The sequence below is a fragment of the Eufriesea mexicana genome, unplaced genomic scaffold (genome assembly GCF_001483705.2).
Source record: "Eufriesea mexicana isolate 0111107269 unplaced genomic scaffold, ASM148370v2 scaffold5561, whole genome shotgun sequence".
Classification (NCBI taxonomy): Eukaryota; Metazoa; Arthropoda; class Insecta; order Hymenoptera; family Apidae; genus Eufriesea; species Eufriesea mexicana.
In genome coordinates, this window is record NW_016913558.1 from 750,855 (window position 1) to 771,429 (window position 20,575).

A 20,575-nucleotide genomic window follows, 5' to 3' on the forward strand; every position below is an offset into this window, starting at 1 on the left:
TTGGTGCATATTGCATGGAGAAAGGAATCTGTGAGAGATTTTTGCACATCGAGTCGTTCCGGATGAGGGAAGCCGTTTGTTGGAAAATTGCAAGAAATTTTTGGTCGTGACAATTGGGGCAGGCGAAACGACGAGTACTGGAGAGATAGAATCTTAAGTGTCTTATTTTTATTACAACTTCGCGACAACAGGCTAGCAATTTCCTCTCGAAACACCTGGTATACTATACAGCTCCATCGTTCTTTGAACTCCAAAGAAATATTCGCCTCTCGACACGAGAGAGTGGCGGGGAACACGGTATTGAGAGTCACGACTGGAACTCGTGAGCGTGCGTTCTTGCACATGTGCATCCATTTCCTTTTCTCTCCTTCTTTTTCTAAATTCTCTTTCTCCCTTTTTGCCCCTTGCGCGTTTCAAGACAATTCCAGTCGCGACGTCGATGCGTGCGTCTTCGAGGGACCGTTCTCGAGACTATGCCGGAGGATCGGCGTTATCGTCGGGACAATAAAGAGGAACGTCCAAAGAACACGAACCCGTTGAGCGCGACCTATAAATCTAAATATTCAAACCGCCTAATCCCATAAAACGCTACTACTTCTTTTTCTAATAGACTGTCGCAAAACACACTTCCGCTAATGTCTGCTCGCGTTATCTCTTCGTCTTTTTAACGTTTCGCCTGGATATATATATATAATCTGCTTCGCTGGCTCTCGCTCACACGGATCCCTTTGCTCAGTCTGCGCGACCGTCGTCCAATCACGCTCTCTAAACGTTACAATAAGATTAATGTAGGACAAAACGACGATACAAATAACTTATAAATCGCTCAGTGCGAACTAACTTTCATTCTCATCCCTGAAGATTCTGTAGCAGTGTGCGAAACAGAAGAGACCTGGCTCGCCTGATCACCGGACCGGTTGCATCTTCTGCCCGTTCGAGGAACACCGTGATCGATTCTATCGATATATCGAGTCTATCGATGTTTCGCGGTATAGAACATACTCTGCATTAGGTGCACACGAGAACTGCCATAAATTAGTAGTCACGCTTTGTAAAATACTATTCCTCCCTAGCATCCAGCCAGGCGCACCTGTGCGTACGTGTCGAGCTGCACTTATGGCAGTAATGAGACCTCTGTTGCATTTTACTAATTTATTTATTCGTTCACTCGTGTGCAGCTTCGTTTCACGCGAGAACGTTTCACGGCTTTATGAATTTTTCGCTATCTCAAAGACCCTCGCTTCCAAGTCTTCGCGTGGCTAGGCTACCTTTTATGCTCTATGTACATACAAGTGCGTATGCAGCTCTCTTTCTCTCTCTCTCTCTCTCTCTCGTTCTCGCTCTCGCTCTCGCTCTCACACTCATCCTCCAGTTTACATTAAAGTTTACCTACGTCCGCAGATACACATTCACACCTCGGTCATACATTGAAATTTGAACCTGGCAGACAGAGACTCACTCGTTCTTCCATTCGCTTCTACATTTCTCTCGCATCTTTGATTCAATTTTAATAGCTAGTTTACTTCCACTTTCTCCTCGGCACACACGCGTGACTTCATGCATTTCTATGTGTACGTGTATGTTAATGGTGTGTCACATTTGTATCGTTACTGCCTAGAACTTATTTTAACCCTTTGCGCTCGAGAGGACGACTCGCGGTCGTCATTGTCTTTCATGCGACAATTTCAATGGCGAATGAAGATGACAATTCTTGCTTATGTTCATTTCGTACATCCTCCAGGTGTTAACAACGATATCGGCCTAGGAATCAGCTGCTTATGCTGTCCCAGGATGTGTAACACAGAGGTAAAACGTTTCATCTATTATCTAGGAGTGACATCAGTTTTGAAAAATCACAAACCGGTTATGGAGATAGTGTTAAACATTGTATCAGGTGGTATCACACGAATCTTTGGTAATTTAAGATGGAAACCTCGTAGGACCATCCGCTGAGTTTTAAGTACGTTTAAGTATCGAATGCTCGACGAGCAGTCTTGATAAATATTAAATTAAACGGAAAGCTTCGTGTGATTTTAACAAAAATGGATTGTAATACTTGCTATCACCCAGACAAACCTGGTGGAGGACACGAAACAACATACTATTGCGATACTCGAGTGTTTTGTAAAATAATATACGAAGAAAAATACAGAACTTAGTATTAAAAATTTATTTTTCGAGGTGTAGATATAGATGAAATATTAAAATATAATATCTCTGTACGTCGAACGCAAAGGGTTAAGCTAACAGTAAGCTGAAGAGACGCGGCACAGCCGTTGTCTTCACCGGTGTCCAGCAGCCACTGCAGCGACTAGCGCTGCTCCACGACCGCTGCCATCTTTTGAGAGCATCAAGTCGAACTGCAAATTCAAGTATCATATCATAAATTATTCAATCAATATAGTCAATATAGTTAATATAGTTATAAGTAATATTACTTACAGAAAATATAGTAATATATAGTAATATTATAGTAATATATTAATGTACACTAATATATATATATAAATATAGTAATATATTCTCTATAAATTATAGATAAATATAGTAATAAGTTCATCTTGTGTTCTGTGTAATTGGTCTATGTAACTAGTAGACAGTTTAATTAGATATTTAAGAGAGTAAAATATTTGTATTTTTTTCAAAATTTCAATCATAATTAAATTTAAGATCTGTGAATATTATTTTTCAAAATTTCAATAATAGTTTAATTCAAGATCTCAGAATATTATTTATTCTAGATATTAATAATATCTCTGAATATTATTTAAAATATCTAGCAAAGATATTTGGATATTTCCTTTAAAAAATTCAACAATTTTGGTAACAGAGTGGAACTAAAGTGCATTTAACTTGGTATTCACAGTGAAAAGTCTGGTAATTTATATACGTATTTGTAATTACAATTATTAAGTTACTTTTATATATTGTTATTCTTTCAAGGCTCGAGATCGTGGTTTCCCTATGAGACAGGAATAAATTCGAGGAAAACCGGAGATCTCTCGAGATCAATTAACGAAAACATATCATCGAGGAACGTGACTCACACGACATATTTCTTTCCTCATTTTATTCGACCTTGCTCCAGATAAAATTTATATTGTTCGAAGAAACATAACACTCTTTTCTTTTACATATCCATAAATTAAACTCGCACTATCGTGTCACAAAATGAGAGAGAAGAAAAGAAAAAGAAAAAGAGAAATATGAAATATAAAATATGAATAATAATCGTAATAACAAGACAAACCTAATTTATATTTGAATTCTAGTTTCACCCTTTGCACTCAACCATGTTTTCATTATAGAGAAATAGTAATTCAAAGACTTTCTGCCATAAAGTCCTATTTTTATTAAAAGATAAATTAAAGTGTAGAATTATTTTACTTCAGCATTCTATGCATCATTGGGTAATTTTAAAATTGATACATTAATTAACACAGATCTTTAAAATCCCATTAAATGGCGACTGAGAGTCATCTCTGGAGTGCAAAGGGTTAACACTAAACCTGCAGAGATTAAATGATGGTTTCTAAATTTTTAATCAAAGATTTCCCATTCAACATTGTCACTTTGATCACACGTCTTTGTGATTTTCCTTTTAATACAGGTATAACCAATTTTTAAATGTTCTTAAATTTGCTTGGTAAGTTGTCATGGTAGCTCTAGTGTCAATAAGACGATGCTTATGTAACGCAGCCTAGTGTTAAATAAATTAAAGGATTTAATTTATTTAACTGGTTAAATGAAAGATTTCGATATGCTTGGATACATCCTTCAAGAGCACCAGAGGCTAGCTTCATGCAGCAGAGAAGAAACAAAGAAGTTTCTCTCACCTTACGGCTCTGTAATTGGCTAATCTTCTCGGCCATGAGATCGTGAAAGTAGGGATGGTATCTGTAGACCGAACCGTCAATTCCTATTGTGACGTTGTCTTCGCCTATCCGATTCAGCAACGTAGCGATTCCAGCGCTAGCCAAGTGGGCTGCTCTCTTCGATACGACCGAGCAAACGTACCTGACGTTCTCGCAATCCTGATCACTCACGTTTCGTAACCCTATTTCCGCCAGCACTTCACGGCAATTCGTGTATTTTCCTTTAGCATCGCTGAAACCAGAGAAAAACAACGTTAATGCGGAGATTATGGCGAGGAGTCATCTAAAGTCATCTATGATCAGCCTCGAGTGTATTATTACATAGGAGATGATTATGAGTAACGACTGGGATCATGTTGGAGCGATTATATAACGATTTTCTCTCATCGCTGGAATTGAGGAAAGTTTCATAAGCCAGAGATACTCTGTGAGTGAACTGGTGGAACACAGATGAGCTGGGCATGAGCTGAAGCCTGGAGAAACTTGTGAAATATGCTCACTGATGCAGCTGATGTTCAGGTATTCAAAATTAACTTGGCTTAAGAGAGAATTGATAGTAATTGAGAGGAATGAAAATTATTCAGAATGACTTTTAGAAATAGAAAGAAACACAGAAGCCATGCATTCTTTGAATTCAGGTTTGGTGTGATAATAAATTCTACTCAACTATGGATGATAATTATTCAGAAAAGAAGATTGTTAGTTCTTTTAAGAGTGAATTGAGAGTTTGAAGAAAGAATAAAAATTATTCAGTATGATTTTTAAAAATAGGAAGAAACCAAGCATTCTTTGAATTCAGGTTTGGTGTAATAACAGATTCTACTGGACTATGGATGACAATTATTCAGAAAGAAAGATAGATAGTTCTCTTAACAGAAAATTGATAGTCTGAACAAGGAATATTAATTATTCAAAATTATATTTAAAACAAGGAAGAAACACAGAAGCCAAGCATTCTTTAAACTCATCTTTAGTATAATACTATCTTTAGTATTCATCTCATTCTACTAAACTATGGATGAAAATTATTCATAAAGGAAGATTGTTAGTTCTCTTAAGAGAGAATTGACAATCTGCAAAGGAATAATAATTATTCATAATAATATTTAACAGAAGGAAGAAACACAGAAGCCAAGCATTCTTTAAACTCATCTTTAGTATAATACTATCTTTAGTATTCATCTCATTCTACTAAACTATGGATGAAAATTATTCATAAAGGAAGATTGTTAGTTCTCTTAAGAGAGAATTGACAATCTGCAAAGGAATAATAATTATTCATAATAATATTTAACAGAAGGAAGAAACACAGAAGCCAAGCATTCTTTAAACTCATCTTTAGTATAATACTATCTTTAGTATTCATCTCATTCTACTAAACTATGGATGAAAATTATTCATAAAGGAAGATTGTTAGTTCTCTTAAGAGAGAATTGACAATCTGCAAAGGAATAATAATTATTCATAATAATATTTAACAGAAGGAAGAAACACAGAAGCCAAGCATTCTTTAAACTCATCTTTAGTATAATACTATCTTTAGTATTCATCTCATTCTACTAAACTATGGATGAAAATTATTCATAAAGGAAGATTGTTAGTTCTCTTAAGAGAGAATTGACAATCTGCAAAGGAATAATAATTATTCATAATAATATTTAACAGAAGGAAGAAACACAGAAGCCAAGCATTCTTTAAACTCATCTTTAGTATAATACTATCTTTAGTATTCATCTCATTCTACTAAACTATGGATGAAAATTATTCATAAAGGAAGATTGTTAGTTCTCTTAAGAGAGAATTGACAATCTGCAAAGGAATATTAATTATTCAAAATTATATTTAAAACAAGGAAGAAACACAGAAGCCAAACATTCTTTAAACTCATCTTTAGTATAATACTATCTTTAGTATTCATCTCATTCTACTGAACTATGGATGAAAATTATTCAGAAAGGAAGATTGTTAGTTCTCTTAAGAGAGAAATGACAGTCTAAAAAAGGAATAATGATTATTCATAATAATATTTAAAAGAAGGAAGAAACACAGAAACCAAGCATTCTTTAAATTCACCTTTAGTATAATAACAAATTCTCCTAGACTATGGATAAAAATTATTCAGAAAGAAAGATTGTTAGTTCTCTTAGGATGAGCTGTGCATGATCTGAAGCCTGGAGAAACTTTTAAAATATGCTCACTGATGCAGCTAATATTCAGGTGTTCAAAATTAACTTGGTTTAAGAGAGAATTGACAGTCTAAAGAAGGAATAAAAATTATTCACAATAATATTTCAAAGAAGGAAGAAACACAGAAACCAAGCATTCTTTGATTTCATCTTTAGCATAATAACAAATTCTACTGGATCACTAATAAAAACCATTCAGAATTCTATTTCTCAAAAAAAAGAAGGAAAATAAAAGAATAAAAAAATGATTTAAATGATCAAAAACGAAAAATCCTTGAGAATGGCATGACATGAGAATTCTTAAAAATTCTCTGAGGAGTTTCAACGATTTCAATGACATTTTTGTTGAAGTCCCCCCCCCCCAGTTCAGAGTGCATTTCTCTCTCGAAGAGGTTGTATCTCTCCACGATACTCACTTCTCAATTTCTGAGACGTATTTCGTGAGGAATTTGTAGCGTGTCTTGAGTATACTGGGACACCTTCCACCGAACAGCAGGCCAGCGTTCACCACCTTCTGGAGGACCAACCTTGTCAGCTCTCCTATGTACATACCCGAGATCATCTTCTCGAACAGCTGTTTCGACGGGTTGATCGAAGTTTGATCTACATCGCGATCGAACTCTGTGAGAATGAAGTCGATCGTACCACCCTCGCCAAACGCACCCCATTCGGTGTTAATTAGCATATGAGGCTTTTGTGGCTCGAAGTTTCCTGGGATTGCGCATTCCACGTTATTCGTCTTTTCCACGTAACAGGCGTTGGTACCGGTCCCTGAAAAGTGGATGTACAAAAAGTGAAATTAAAATCGGAAAAAATTTCGATAATATCAAATTTTAACTCTTCGCATTTGGTATATAAAATAGCAATTGAACGAATTATTGTTAGAAATTCGACGATACTTTTCAAAATTTCAAAATGGCGAATAAAAATTCGTACAGAGATTAAGAAGTAGAATTATTTTATTTTACTACGTTATGTTAGATTTAATTGATAATTAGATGTTAATTGCTGTCAATCTTTAGAATTTTATTAAAGGGCGAGTGGAGGGTGGCGAGTTAAGACTTTGCACACTCGGCATACTATTTATTTTGATTGGAAAATTCGGATGAGTGAAATGAAAAGGAAATCTCGCGAATAGTGGAACGGGAAATATTTATAACAGATAAAATAGTTCTGCACGTTTATTTATAATTCGGATATCGAGTTGTGATTATGATAGTTAACTATAGCGAATGAGTTGTGATATTAAGTTGTAATTGTGGTAGTTAATTGTAACGACTGAATTGTGATTATGGTAGATAACTATAGCGAATGAGTTGTGATATTAAGTTGTAATTATGGCAGTTATCTGTAGCGACTGAGTTGTGATATTAAATTGTGATTATGGTAATTAACTGTAGCAAATGAATTGTGATTGTGGTAATTAACTGTAGCGAATGAGTTGTGATTATGGTAGATAACTATAGCGAATGAGTTGTGTTATTAAATTGTGATTATGATAAGTAACTGTAGCGAATGAATTGTGATTATGGTAATTAACTGTAGCGAATGAGTTGTGATTATGGTAATTAAGTGTAGCCAATGAGTTGTGATTATGGTAATTAACTGAGGCGAATAAATTGTTATTACAGTAGTTAACTATAGCGAATGAGTTGTGATATTAAGTTGTAATTGTGGTAGTTAATTGTAACGACTGAATTGTGATTATGGTAGATAACTATAGCGAATGAGTTGTGATATTAAGTTGTAATTATGGCAGTTATCTGTAGCGACTGAGTTGTGTTATTAAATTGTGATTATGATAAGTAACTGTAGCAAATGAATTGTGATTGTGGTAATTAACTGTAGCGAATGAGTTGTGATTATGGTAATTAAGTGTAGCCAATGAGTTGTGATATCAAGTTGTGATTATGGTAATTAACTGAGGCGAATGAATTGTGATTATAGTAGTTAACTATAGCGAATGAGTTATGATATGAAGTTGTGATTATGGTAGTTAACTATTGCGAATGCGTTGTAATATTAAGTTGTGATTATGGTAATTAACTATGGCGACTGAATTGTGATATTTGAGTTGTGATTATGGTAGTTAACTATAACGAAAAGAACTTTCCAGGGTTACTATAAATTTTATTGCTATTTCGGTATATTTTTCTTCATTTAACACAGTATTTGGTTACATAACACAGTATTAACTTAATAATTAAAGTTAAATTAATTTGGAATGAAATTTAACAATTTTTCCTTTTTCTAATCGTTATTTTAAAAGGAAAAGAAAATTGATGTGAATTTTCCAAGTTTGTTGTGATGTATCTTAAAAATCAGAGATTCAAAAGGAAATTGAAATTCAGCAAAGGTTTCGGGGTTTATTCGAGTTTCAATGTTAATCTGCATATGCAAATAATCCGTATGTAAAATTCCTTTCTGTCTTAAGCAGACAGAATTATCAGATCGAGACTAATTGTAACGTTATTTATGTCACGTTTCGAGTTATTCGTTTCGTTATTCGTTATCGTTGTGATAAAAATGAGAGTCCTCTCGAAACGAGTATCCAAAATATCCATAGCCATATAAACACGCGATAAGAATTGAATAATGAATAGGTTGGACTGATTTATCGTTTACAATAATTAGGAGGATCGTATCAGCGTAAAAATTTCAGACTGGAACCGACAAACTCCAGTAATTTAAGAGATAACGTTGAAAAGTGCCGGTCATAATTTTATTTTCTTTAAACAGTGTTCGGGCTTCGCGAAAATATCTATAAAAGTATTGAGTCTTCTCGAGTTTCTCCATTCAAAAAGAATAAATAAAAGGAATTTAATTAAAATCTTTCAAGATTAGACTAATTTAAAAGAATATTGTTTCTAATATCTTTGTTACTGTATTAAAATATTTTTCAATTCTGGAAGATATTAGAAGAAAATCATATTCAATATTCTTCCCTTTCTTTCCAGAAAATAAAATAAAAAACAAAAGAAATTTAAAGAAATTTAAATTGAAAATTAATGTCAATGGAATATATGCGAAATTCTGTGGAAATATTTGTAAAAAAGATATTTTTCATTACTGGAAGATATTAGTAAAAATAGAAATCAAAACTCTCCTCTTTCCTTCCAGAAATAAAAATAAAATAAAATAAAGGAGAAACGAAAATTATTGTCAATGGAGTAAATGCAAAATTGCGTGCAAATATTTATGAAAAAAAAATATTTTTCATTACTGGAAGATAGAAAAAAATGAAAATGAAAATTCTCCTCTTTCCTTTCAGAAATAAAAATAAAATAAAATAAAGGAGAAACAAAAATGATTGTCAATGGAATAAATTCGAAATTGCGTGAAAATATTTATTAAAAAGATATTATTCAATTCTGAAAGATATCAGAAAAAAATGAAAATCAAAATTCTTCTCTTTCTTCTCAAGAAAAATAAAATAAAAGGCAGACGAAAATTGTTGTGAATGGAATAAATGCAAAATTGCGTGCAAATATTTATAAAATTCTAAAGATTGTTAAAAAGTTAGGAAAATGAAGTTCAGTACAGAATGAATGATGTTTCATTCACCTACCGACGATCAATCCGATACGGCAATTCCTGTTTTTCCAAGCACACGACATCAGAGTACCAGTGGTATCGTTTAGGATGGCGCACACGTCGATTTTCACATCCTGTACGGTAAATCATAGTTAGCACGGTATGGCAATTAGCCACGGTCAGCTGTGCGCGTTCCTGCCATTGTTTTCGACTCTCGTTTCTCATTAACGCGTTTATTATGAAACGGGCTGACCAATTTAGAACTTACTCGTGTTGGCTATTTTATTTTTCGAATCTACCCCGTCAGTCGTAACTTCGGGTCGATTTCTTTCGTCATTATATTTCGAATATGGAAAATTGACGTAAAAGTTTAATTCGGTACAGCATGGTCGCTCATAGATGGCGCCATTAGACTGTTCTGAAGCTTTCACTACAGTCTTACGAAATAAGAAAATAAGAGTTAGGCCAATTTCTTTCTCTTCTAATAACTCGAGATATAATACTTCCTAATTTAAAATTAAAAAAAAAGAAAAAGAAAATGGACCACTCTATGTGAAATAATTCTTCATGGTTATCTATTAACTACACCAAAAAATGTTTTTAATGAAATTTTGTATATCTGACTTCATTTTTTGAAGATATCAAACTAACGCTGAATTTTTGAAACGATTTTATTTTTTTATTTTTCATTTTATTATCTTGCAAAAATTATTAGCCAGGAACTTTTCTTTCGTTCTAACGTTCAAGGTTAACGAAAGGTCACTTAATGACAACAGGTTGTTACATATGTACTAGACTCTATAACAAAATAGTATATATTCGAAAAGAGTTATTTCGTGTCGAAAGAGCCACAAAAAGATTCCCAATTAATTATAAGAACTTAATGCAAACTTAGCCTAACCTAACTCTTCTTCCTCCACCCAAAGTTTCAGGAATAATTCCAAAACTGCAACCAACACGTTACCCCGAAAAGTGTCAATCCTCATGAATTGTGATGATAAAAATGAACGTAACATGTTCGAAGTAAACACTCACGTTTCTCCTTTCAATCGCCCTCTCGAGTAAAGCAACCACGTCCTCGTTCACCACGCCGCTGCAACTGAAACCCTTGGTCCACCTGACCAGGTAGCCTTTGGTCAGCCCCTCTTGAGTCAGCGGAAAGCTGAACGTGAAACCGAGTGGTAGCACGTGTTCTTGAAGATTCAGGTCCTTGACAAACAACGCCAAACACTGTGCTATGTGATCGAACAGCTCTGTACCGGTCCCTAACATCAGGCTTTGCGGTATGGCGTAGATCTTGCTCTTCATGACGAAGTTCTGGCCCTCCAGGGTGATCAACAGCACCCTGAAATTCGTCCCGCCCAGATCCAGGGCCAGAAAGTTACCCTTCTCTGCAAATCGATAACAATTGGAGTAGAAAGCTTGGTTTTGGCAAATCTCTTTCGTATCGAGGATGAAGATGCGAGGATTTTTGTATCAGATGTCGAACTTTGCAATTCAACAACAAGAATGGGAAGAGTCGATGCGATCGAAATTTGAAATGAGGATAGTCTTCTTGGCTGTGATTTATTATAGTAAGACAGCGCTCGATTTTGAGAAGATTAAGAATTTTAACCCTTTCGCGAGAAAGGATTTTGACAGCTTTAAGACGGTTTTCCATTAACACTAAACCTACCATGACCTGTCAAATGACCATAGACGAGGACAAAAAATAAGAAAAACTTTGGAAAAATGAGACACGAGCAAAGCAACATCGTTGAATGCGAAATTTTTAATTAGAAATGTAAGAACGGGCACTTGGTAAGTTTAGCGTTAACTCACTAGCGCCACCGCGGTCGATATCTCCAATACTGTACATATTATATATTTCCTTGAATTATATTCTGCTTTTATCGATATCATCTTGGAATTTTCTGCTCGTTACAGCTGTCATATTGTCTACACGATATTATTGATAGAAATTTTTGACTCGTGAAAGGGTTAAAAAGAAAAAACTGTTACACTGAACAACGAATCTTCGAAATTTGATTGGTATATGAGTTGATCGTTTCCCGAACCGATTAATTCCACAAAACAAAAAATATTATAATATAATAATAAATATAACACACATACAATACAATAAAATTAAAAAATTTCGAATTTTTGAATTTCGAAAGATGGAGTCCATGGCCTATGAATAACTCATATACCAACTAATCGCAATTCAATGGACTAAAAGTTTCTATTTTACCGGTTTAATTTATTATTAAAAGAATATTTTCTTCTCCAATTTTTTTTTCTTTTTTTTGTAATTTTATAATTTTCTGTTTAAAATAAGAGAAGACGAGTACTGATAATTATGAAAAACGAGATATATATAGTAAAGTAAAGACACTTAATTCACTGACAAAGTCGAAAGTCTATTTTTGAAAGTCACTCATACGAAATGAATATCAATGGCGGACTAAAAACAAGATTACACGACTTGTGAATCGATTAATCATTCAATGTGTCGACCAAATATCGTTGAGCTCGTTTCTTTTCCTTGGGATTAACAAAATTTTTTATTCGTGGCAACGAATTAGATATGCTATTTAAATTAAAAATGTTTCTTCGGAATTTACTCATCAGAAGCCATTTTAGATTAGCTACGGTTTAGAAATCGTTTTTCTCTAATACGTAATTAAATCGATCTGTTAGATCTCTCCGGGCAATTTAATTTTCTTTTTTCCAATTACATCGCGATCTTATGGTTTTTGCAAAAAGAACTACGCGGTAGACGCGAAGAATTTTCTTCTTATCTGCTACAAAACAAACCGTTTAAAATGACCGAGAAATAAGTGATCTCATTGTTTGCATGAAATAATTTCATCCGAGTATCTCGGGTAATATTAACTCTCGAACGATCGAATTACATTTCCTCATAAAATCTCATTTCAGTCTCCAGTATCTCGAATAAACAGCTTAAATTCAATCCTTAACAATTCGATACGATCTATCTAAAATCAAAAATCTCGGAATTAATTTTTAGAAACATTGCGTACCTAAGACTAACCTAAAAAAAATTCACATACTTTGTATCCAAAAATTTTTAAATGCGTTAAAAAAGAAATTTAAACGATATACTCTTTAACACTAATTTTGAAAAAGTTTAATTCGACGTTAAAAGATTTCTTCGAAGTTAATTTTCATCGTTCTTCGACCTGCTATTATTCTGGTTCGTTACGTTGAACGGATACCCTGTTGGTAATGTAGGAATTTCACGTGTCCTCTTACCAGTGCCATCGGGAAGATCTTGAACGTAGGTCGTGAAGCATTTCACGCTCGCCTGATTGTGCGTCTCCTTGGACAGTCCTTTGTTGATCTCCTCGTCGAGCTTCTGCATAACCATTCGAAGCTGGTCATCTGAAAGGACGAGGTCCTTGCAGATGTCTCTTATCTGCAAAACACAAGAGCGAAAACTGGTTATCGATTTCACTGTAATGGTCCTGCTGCGAGCTGTCCTTCAATAGGTCTTCGATATATACGTATACACATCGTCTAATATCAATAGCGTATATGTACATTATGTAATTATATTCTGCCAGCCACTTACAAGCTAAACCGATCGACCACATTTCGCGTAAATTTTCATTGCCAAACTTTAATACCAACACACGCTTTATTAGTGCTCAATCTCCCTGAAATGAAAAGATTAAGCGTCATGAACCCAGTTAGCCTAATGTACATGTGATTCATGTGTGAAAAATAGAGAAATAATAGTATATTGTTTCGCGTAATTGCGGAAGTGATTGATGAGTAGTTAGGAGGGGGTGCGCTGCTGCCCGAGATTACGACTTCGGGCGAGCTCGGGAAGAGTCGGGCGAAGTCGTGCACGTAGCTTCCCACCAGTCGAGACTGTTTACCTAAACGGTTTTGTGGTTATATCGACTGCTGCTGGGTAACCGGGTATAAAATCTTTCGAATAAAACAATCATCCCGACGACAGGAAACTCGTAACAGATACAATTGAAATAAAGTTCGTATTTGAAAGAACTAACTTCATTAGTGACAGGTAAATTTATATCTATGATAATGGCTCATTTAGCTATCGATACTAAATTATTCTTGTAAATATTAAATACGAATCGAACAACCTCGTGATATATTAATAACAAAATTAAATTTCAGTTTGCTGTCGTCTACCCCGCGTTCTGTCTTTGATGTCTAATTACTCAAGATGTGAGAAGTATATTAATATTAAATGAGATTTGATACATGAATCATGGTTTATGCTCGACGTCGGAATACGGTGATTTCATTTCACGAATATCAATATACTTCCAGGAATGCAGCCTATTCGTGACCGAGATGGAATAACGCACGTGGGGTTTTCTGTGTACTTCGATACGAGTTCACGTGCACCCATGTCCACACTGGTGCGAAAACTAGTGCGAAAAATGCCGGTATAGTGGCAGACAATTATGGAGAAAATAACGAGAATCGAGAAGAGAGGTCAGAAAGCGTAATTAAGATGGCAAAGGAGTATCGATTTTTTGGACATCTGTGCGAAGAAGAAAAATATTTAGATATCACAGCAATTCAATACTTTTCTTTTTAAAGAATTATAAATCTCTAAGCGCTATTTTATTCGCGTTAGATTTGTTTTCTCTTTTTAATGAATTTTTAGATATTCTAGATAATTAAAAATATTAAATTTAAAAAATTAAAAATATTAATTGACGTTTGCGTTGTTTGGTATATAAGTTCTTTTCAATTATGGGTATTAATATTCTGCGAATTTTATGCTCTCAGCTACATTCCATGACACGTTCAGCGGTATGCAAAGTTTCTGGTTCCTACTATAGAGACTTAGATATAAGTCAATAGATACATTTCAATCACACACACGGTTACATTCTTCTGTCTTCATTTTCTTTGTCGGTCAATTCGGTTCTTTAACATGTCTAACAAAGCTTCAGCTTTCCGCTTCAGAATCTCAAAAATAGGTCAGAAATTTACGATATTGTACTCAATTATAGGAAAACAATAATGGTGCCAAGCTGTTCATATTATAATCTCTCCCCTTTTTATGCTAGTCAGGTTAAAAAACGTATTAGTGTTATTAATGAAAATTTGATATTGCTTGGTTTAGTTATAAAACAATATTTTAGTACAATTAAAGGAAATTAATGTCCCATATAGCAAATTATTTTTCTATTAATCATACTGGCATTGTTATTTCTTAAAGAAAGAAAATTTATCCATTTTTAACTACTTATCAATAGTTATTTTTTATTTTCAATGAAAGCAATGCAAAATTAGTATTTAAATGGAAACTATTTTTTAATGACAAAATTTTTTACTATTAACGACTTACATACACCTTTCGAATCAAGGAGAAAGTAATTTGTCCAACACCTGCAATGAATCATCTGTTCATTAAGAATCATTAGAGTTATTCCTTCGAGAAATCATTCGATGGATCACGTATGAGATATGTAATGATATTTCCTACTTTAATAAATGGGTTGGAGTAACTACAGTTCTTCGCAATTAAAAATAATCTGGGTAATATCTTCCCAGTACGTTTATAATCCTTTCCCAGAACTTTTTTTAAGATACTATTTTATATCTCCATCTTTTAATTTACCAAAATATTTATTTCCTTGTTATATCAATAAAAATTAATTCTCATCAAATATGTCTATCTAATTCTATATATCTGACCGACACAGCGTAGTTAAGCTTTGAATTCAGTGAATATCAACAGATAACGTTATATGAGTAAGTGATCCCCTAATTAATTGACTGATGTTTGCTTTATTGCGTTATAACTGATAACGAAGAGCAACGAGCAAAAAATTATCGATGAGATAGCTATAAATTACTAGTACAAGCTCTAGTTCACTCTGTTTCAATTCCTACATATTCAATTTTTATTTTCCACTTAGAACAAACTCTTCTCCACAACTTGTTTATCGTTAAGACTGAATTTCTTGCAACAATCTGTCAACTCGGTTTATATCGTGGAGAGCTTCCTACACTTACCACCAGAGGGATGGTAAGTACAGGCACTTTCTCGCAAGTGCTCACTCGACCACTCCTTTTATATAAATACTTTTTACAACTTGTGGTATTGTATCTCGGTACTTAGGCTGCTGAATTCAGTTAGCTTCTTAATTCATGTTTTCTACCTTTTCTACTGTAATATATACATGCTATTCACCAGAATATATATGTAAACTTTCTAATTCTTTCATTTCGAAATTTCACATATGAAATATTTCAAGATAACTTTAATTATATATTATTACCAAATTTCTGTCACAAAATTCAATAAAATTTATATCTTTATAAAAATTCGAAATGTTTCAAATTTAAGAATTTCTGTGCAAATTCACAATTTATTCGATCCAAACCTCCCAGTACCGCGTTTAAAGATAGATATACCTCCATTAAATTACCATAAAATTGTACAAAATTTGTAAAGCAAAACTATGAATATTCGAAATATCTTAACCTCTGAATATCTTCTAAGAAATTGCTACTTATTCAAATGGGATTCATCCAAACCTAACCTCTTCGCCTACATCGATTCCGCGTTTCTGTTACCAAAATGATAGCAAGAAAGGCGTTCGGAATGGAAGAAGCAACGAACAATTTGGGTCGTGACACATTGACATAGAGTCGGGGATCGATAATCGCGCTGTAAACAGCTCGCACGTGAGAGATCTCGAGCGAAATCAGCCGCGTGCAAACGCACTCTTCCAAGACGAACGCCGGCGTCAGTGGCTTTCCACGTAATTCGTCTCTCATCACAGCTGCACGCTTCTCTCCGCGTGCTATCGCCTCGCGAACCAATCGAACCAGTATGGCACGAATATTAATTATTTGCCTACTAGAAGCGTACATTGCAAATCTTGGAACCGTATAAAATCTCAAAACCATATCCGACACTGTATTTTATCTTTTATCTCTTCAAATCAATCTCCTGTATACGTATAACCTGAAAATTCGCGTTAAGGAAGATCTATATATGGAATATTTTTCAAATTAATTTTTGAAACAGAAACGTATGGTTACTATCTTTTATAGGTTAGTAACTAGTTAGTTACTAGTTACTTTAGCTAGTTATTTTTAAATGAAATTTTAGAGTACGGTGAGATATTTATATTTCGTAAAGGATCTCTTGGTTTTTATTTTCCGTTTATTGAATATGGTGTGTAATTTATGTTCCAGTCCGTTTTCATGTATACTGACTATACGTCTAAAGTCCGGTAAACCAGTAAGTTTACGCGTGAGTCTGTCAAGTTCAAGTATAATGTAACACTTCTTAGATCAGTGTGAATTGGTTTCTTGCGACACGCGTGGTGCAGCAGTTAACAAGAAAAAGGAAAATTTGCGAGAAAAAACAACGATACCGATACGCTAAAGGAAATGATTTTTAAATGACTCGAACGTGGTGTTATCTGCATGGAATATATTTCTTGCGAATAGTTCTTGCAAGACTTTAAGAGGAAAAAAAAAGAAAAAAATCTTTTATAGGATACAAAAAATTGAATAGTGTCAAACAGTATTTAACGAGATAGTAAAACGTTGAAGGTTGTACAAGGTCACGAGGAAAATACATAATTGGAAGTATCGTATTTCATAAATTATGCTGTGCTGTGTCATTAAAATTTATAAAATTTGTAAGTCATAATGCGCGATTATATCTCGTAGCGTTAAGTTTACGAAGTATTCCGATTTTCGGTGACCTTGAACGCTATTATATTGCATACCGCTGAATTTGTACCGTGTAACGCGAAGAAATACATATTTGTTATTTTAACTCGAATTTGAAGGAGCTTGGAAAAAAATTAATATTTTATTATAATTTTCCACTGTTTATCGAAAACGATGAATATCAACCTGGACACACTGTATATAATGACGAGGGAATTTTAGAAATTCAGACATTTGTTCTCCTTGACTCGCACTGTATACTCTTCGGAGTTAATAGAGCACGTGGAAGAATTGGTACTATATATATTGGTACCGACATTACGTGCCGCAAGAATTATTTTCTTTCGTGTATTATAGCAAATCTATATTTCATGAGTATTATTTTTATTGGAAGTTTCGTGAGATACCCGTAACGCGATTTAATCGAGTATATCTTTCGTATAAATACACGAGAAATAATATAAAATTAATTTGTAATAGATATATACCTAATCACATAATTCTACATATTTATGACTTATAAGATTAAAAGAGCAATAACTCGTCATCTTATCACACAAGTATTATACTAATTTGATAAACGTATTTAAAAAATAATAACTCAACTTTAAAATTGATATTTTAAATATTTCAATTTCCACTATGATACGCTATGATTAGTAACTGACCTCTGACACTTCGATATTTAATCAGAGATGAAATATTGACGAATCGATTAACCACTTTTCTAGGGTACGCTGCCCGGACTCGCGAAATTCAGTTTACCGCGGAACACAGCGTTTGAAATTCCCGCCAATTTCCTACACCGTTTCCCTCTACCCTTTTCCGCAGGTATGGCATTGATCTGGCAGTGACGTCACCGACACACCTGCCTGTTAGCCAATAGGATTGTTTATGAATGAATGGTATAATGCACGCATGGGCCATATACACGCTACAAGAAGAACATTCAAAGGCCAGTGCACAGTGATTCGAATAAATGTACAAGGTGGAATGCACCGAAACAGGCCGACGTGATGACTTTTCACACGTCTGCGTTTATGCAATACTTTCGTATGTAAATATATGCGCGACGAAACACTGAGCCTACTTCCCCGATAGCACGAGTATTAGCAAACATCTTATCGAAATTTTATCGCATCTCGTACACGATGTAACACCAATTATGCGTTACTTCAAACAGAAAAAGGACCGGGAAGAACGTCTCGAAATTTTCGATCCGAATCAACGCGTATACCAGAAACGAATTTCACGTTTTACCCCGCGCTATAAATCTGGCTGCATCCCTACCGGCTATTTCTAAATGCGTATCACACGTTGCATAGTCGGAATATCAAAGCCGCAAGGACGAACGGAAACATTTATCCAAAGCGCATCGACCTTATTTGCACGAACGCGAATAATTATGGCTGGACACAGCTCTCGAGAGCAGCGTCAGTTACGATCTTTTTTCCACGAAAAAACGACCCTCGCTTAATAACCAGGCAAGAGCGAAACCGTTACACGTGTATCGATGCAACACGTTGCACAGCTCGTAGCTTCGTGTATTAGATGCTATTTCATGTAAAAGTATATGCGAATCCATAATATTTCATAACTCGTCGTCCACGCATCTATCTAACAGTTTACATAACCTAAACATTCGATTCGAATTATATTCCGAGCTACGTGATTTCAATTGATAAAACAGGTCACGCACAATTCGAAACATCGTTACCCACGAATTTTTCCCGTAACCTCACTTGCAACGTGTAGTTCCGTCGGATAAATAAACGAGAATTAATCCATTACCGACTGGATTTCGAAGTACGACCCTTTTTATCTCCCGTTATTTAATCATAAATAATTTAATCATAAATCTTATCTCCCGTATAGTACGTGGCACATGTATCGAGAATCGCGTGCTTTTATCGATCCTGGATATACACGTTGACACTCGCGGGTAACATCGAGCGTGCTACTTTCCCTTTTTTCCATCCCTGATCATTACAGACGATAACAACACGGGCCCCGCCTGAGACACTTGGAGAAAATGCCATTCGATAATAATCCGTGGCGGCAAACTTCTCGGTAAACTTGTTTTCACACCCGGTTTGACAATCGGTATTGTCGATCGAGCAGAAGTCTCGAAATATTACGAATATCTCGCGACGCAGGATCACGTGACTTATTATCAATCGATACAATCGAGCGATTTTCTTTTATTACCCACTGTTCTTGTAATTATAGTAATATAGTAATTATGCTAACACGAATTTGTAATAGATCCGTTAACCTTCATATAGACGAAAAGACAATACACGCCATTCCATTCGTGATTTCACGTAATCGTCGATCTTTAATTCGATAAACTGTGCACGAAGAAAACTCTGCACCCCGAGTCGTAACTAACACGCAGAACACGCTTCGAACGAGCAATGACAAACACATGTAACATATAACAACGTAATTCGAGACACAATCCTTATTCCCAAGTATATCTCAGACACATTTTCTCGACACGATTTTTCCTCCTTTTCTAGGTTAACGATGATATTTTTCCAAATAGTCACCTGTTATATGTATTAGTTACCGACCGTCGTGAAGTGTTTACAGAAACAGCGGCTAGAAAATGGCCGGAGATTGACGTATACACTTCGTGTATTAAAAGGTGTTTATTAATATCTCGGAAATTATGCATTGAATTTTTCCCGTTGAAATTTTTAATTCACCGTTCGTTCCCACACCTTTCCCTCCACTTGAAATTTTATGTCGATCGGCCAATAGGACCCTTTGGAACTTTCGCCATAGAACGACTTGCCGAAAAAAGAACGATTTTGCCATATTCTATCTCACTCGATCTCGCTACGGTCTAGCAATGATCTTTGTCCCTGTTTTCGGCTAATAGCAGCCGCTGGCTGTTATCGAGGGACTGCCACCAGAGGTAATCACTCGTGAGGGTGAAAACACGCGGTGCCATCTCTTCTCGGCCGCACACGTTAACGAAATTCCATCGATCGATTCGAAAACACGAAAACCGGTTGCGTCTTCCGATACACAATTCATTCTTCCTCGTGCACTTCGTCTTGGCTCACCTCGTCTTTAATCATGTTACTCGAGGATAACGTCGACATTTTCATTTCCCTCCCCTCGTTGTTGCACCCCGAGTCGCAACTCTTTAGAAGCTTCGTATTTAATGCTTTCTCAGTACACGATCCGGCGAGAGAGCAGGAACAAGCACGCGACACGATTCGAAAAATTATTACGGATTCGGTTCTCTCTTCCTTCCGTGTTCCGTGTTTGAGACACACA

At 35.0% G+C, this 20,575-nt stretch overlaps 1 protein-coding gene across 3 annotated transcripts in view; it reads right to left on the reverse strand.

Annotated features, from left to right (window-relative positions):
* Nucleotides 1–146: 146 nt before the first annotated feature.
* The window catches only part of Hex-A (Hexokinase A), a 45,170-nt gene continuing 24,741 nt past the window's right edge, over nt 147–20,575 (reverse strand). For all 3 annotated transcript variants that reach the window (XM_017906570.1, XM_017906569.1, XM_017906571.1), the window contains exons 2-7: nt 12,854–13,016; nt 10,631–10,986; nt 9,630–9,729; nt 6,478–6,832; nt 3,837–4,107; nt 147–2,360 (exon numbers count right to left, since the gene is read on the reverse strand). In XM_017906570.1, coding sequence (XP_017762059.1) covers nt 2,283–2,360; nt 3,837–4,107; nt 6,478–6,832; nt 9,630–9,729; nt 10,631–10,986; nt 12,854–13,016 — 1,323 coding nt within the window. In that variant the 3' untranslated portion in view covers nt 147–2,282. The remainder of the gene's footprint in view (nt 2,361–3,836; nt 4,108–6,477; nt 6,833–9,629; nt 9,730–10,630; nt 10,987–12,853; nt 13,017–20,575) is intronic.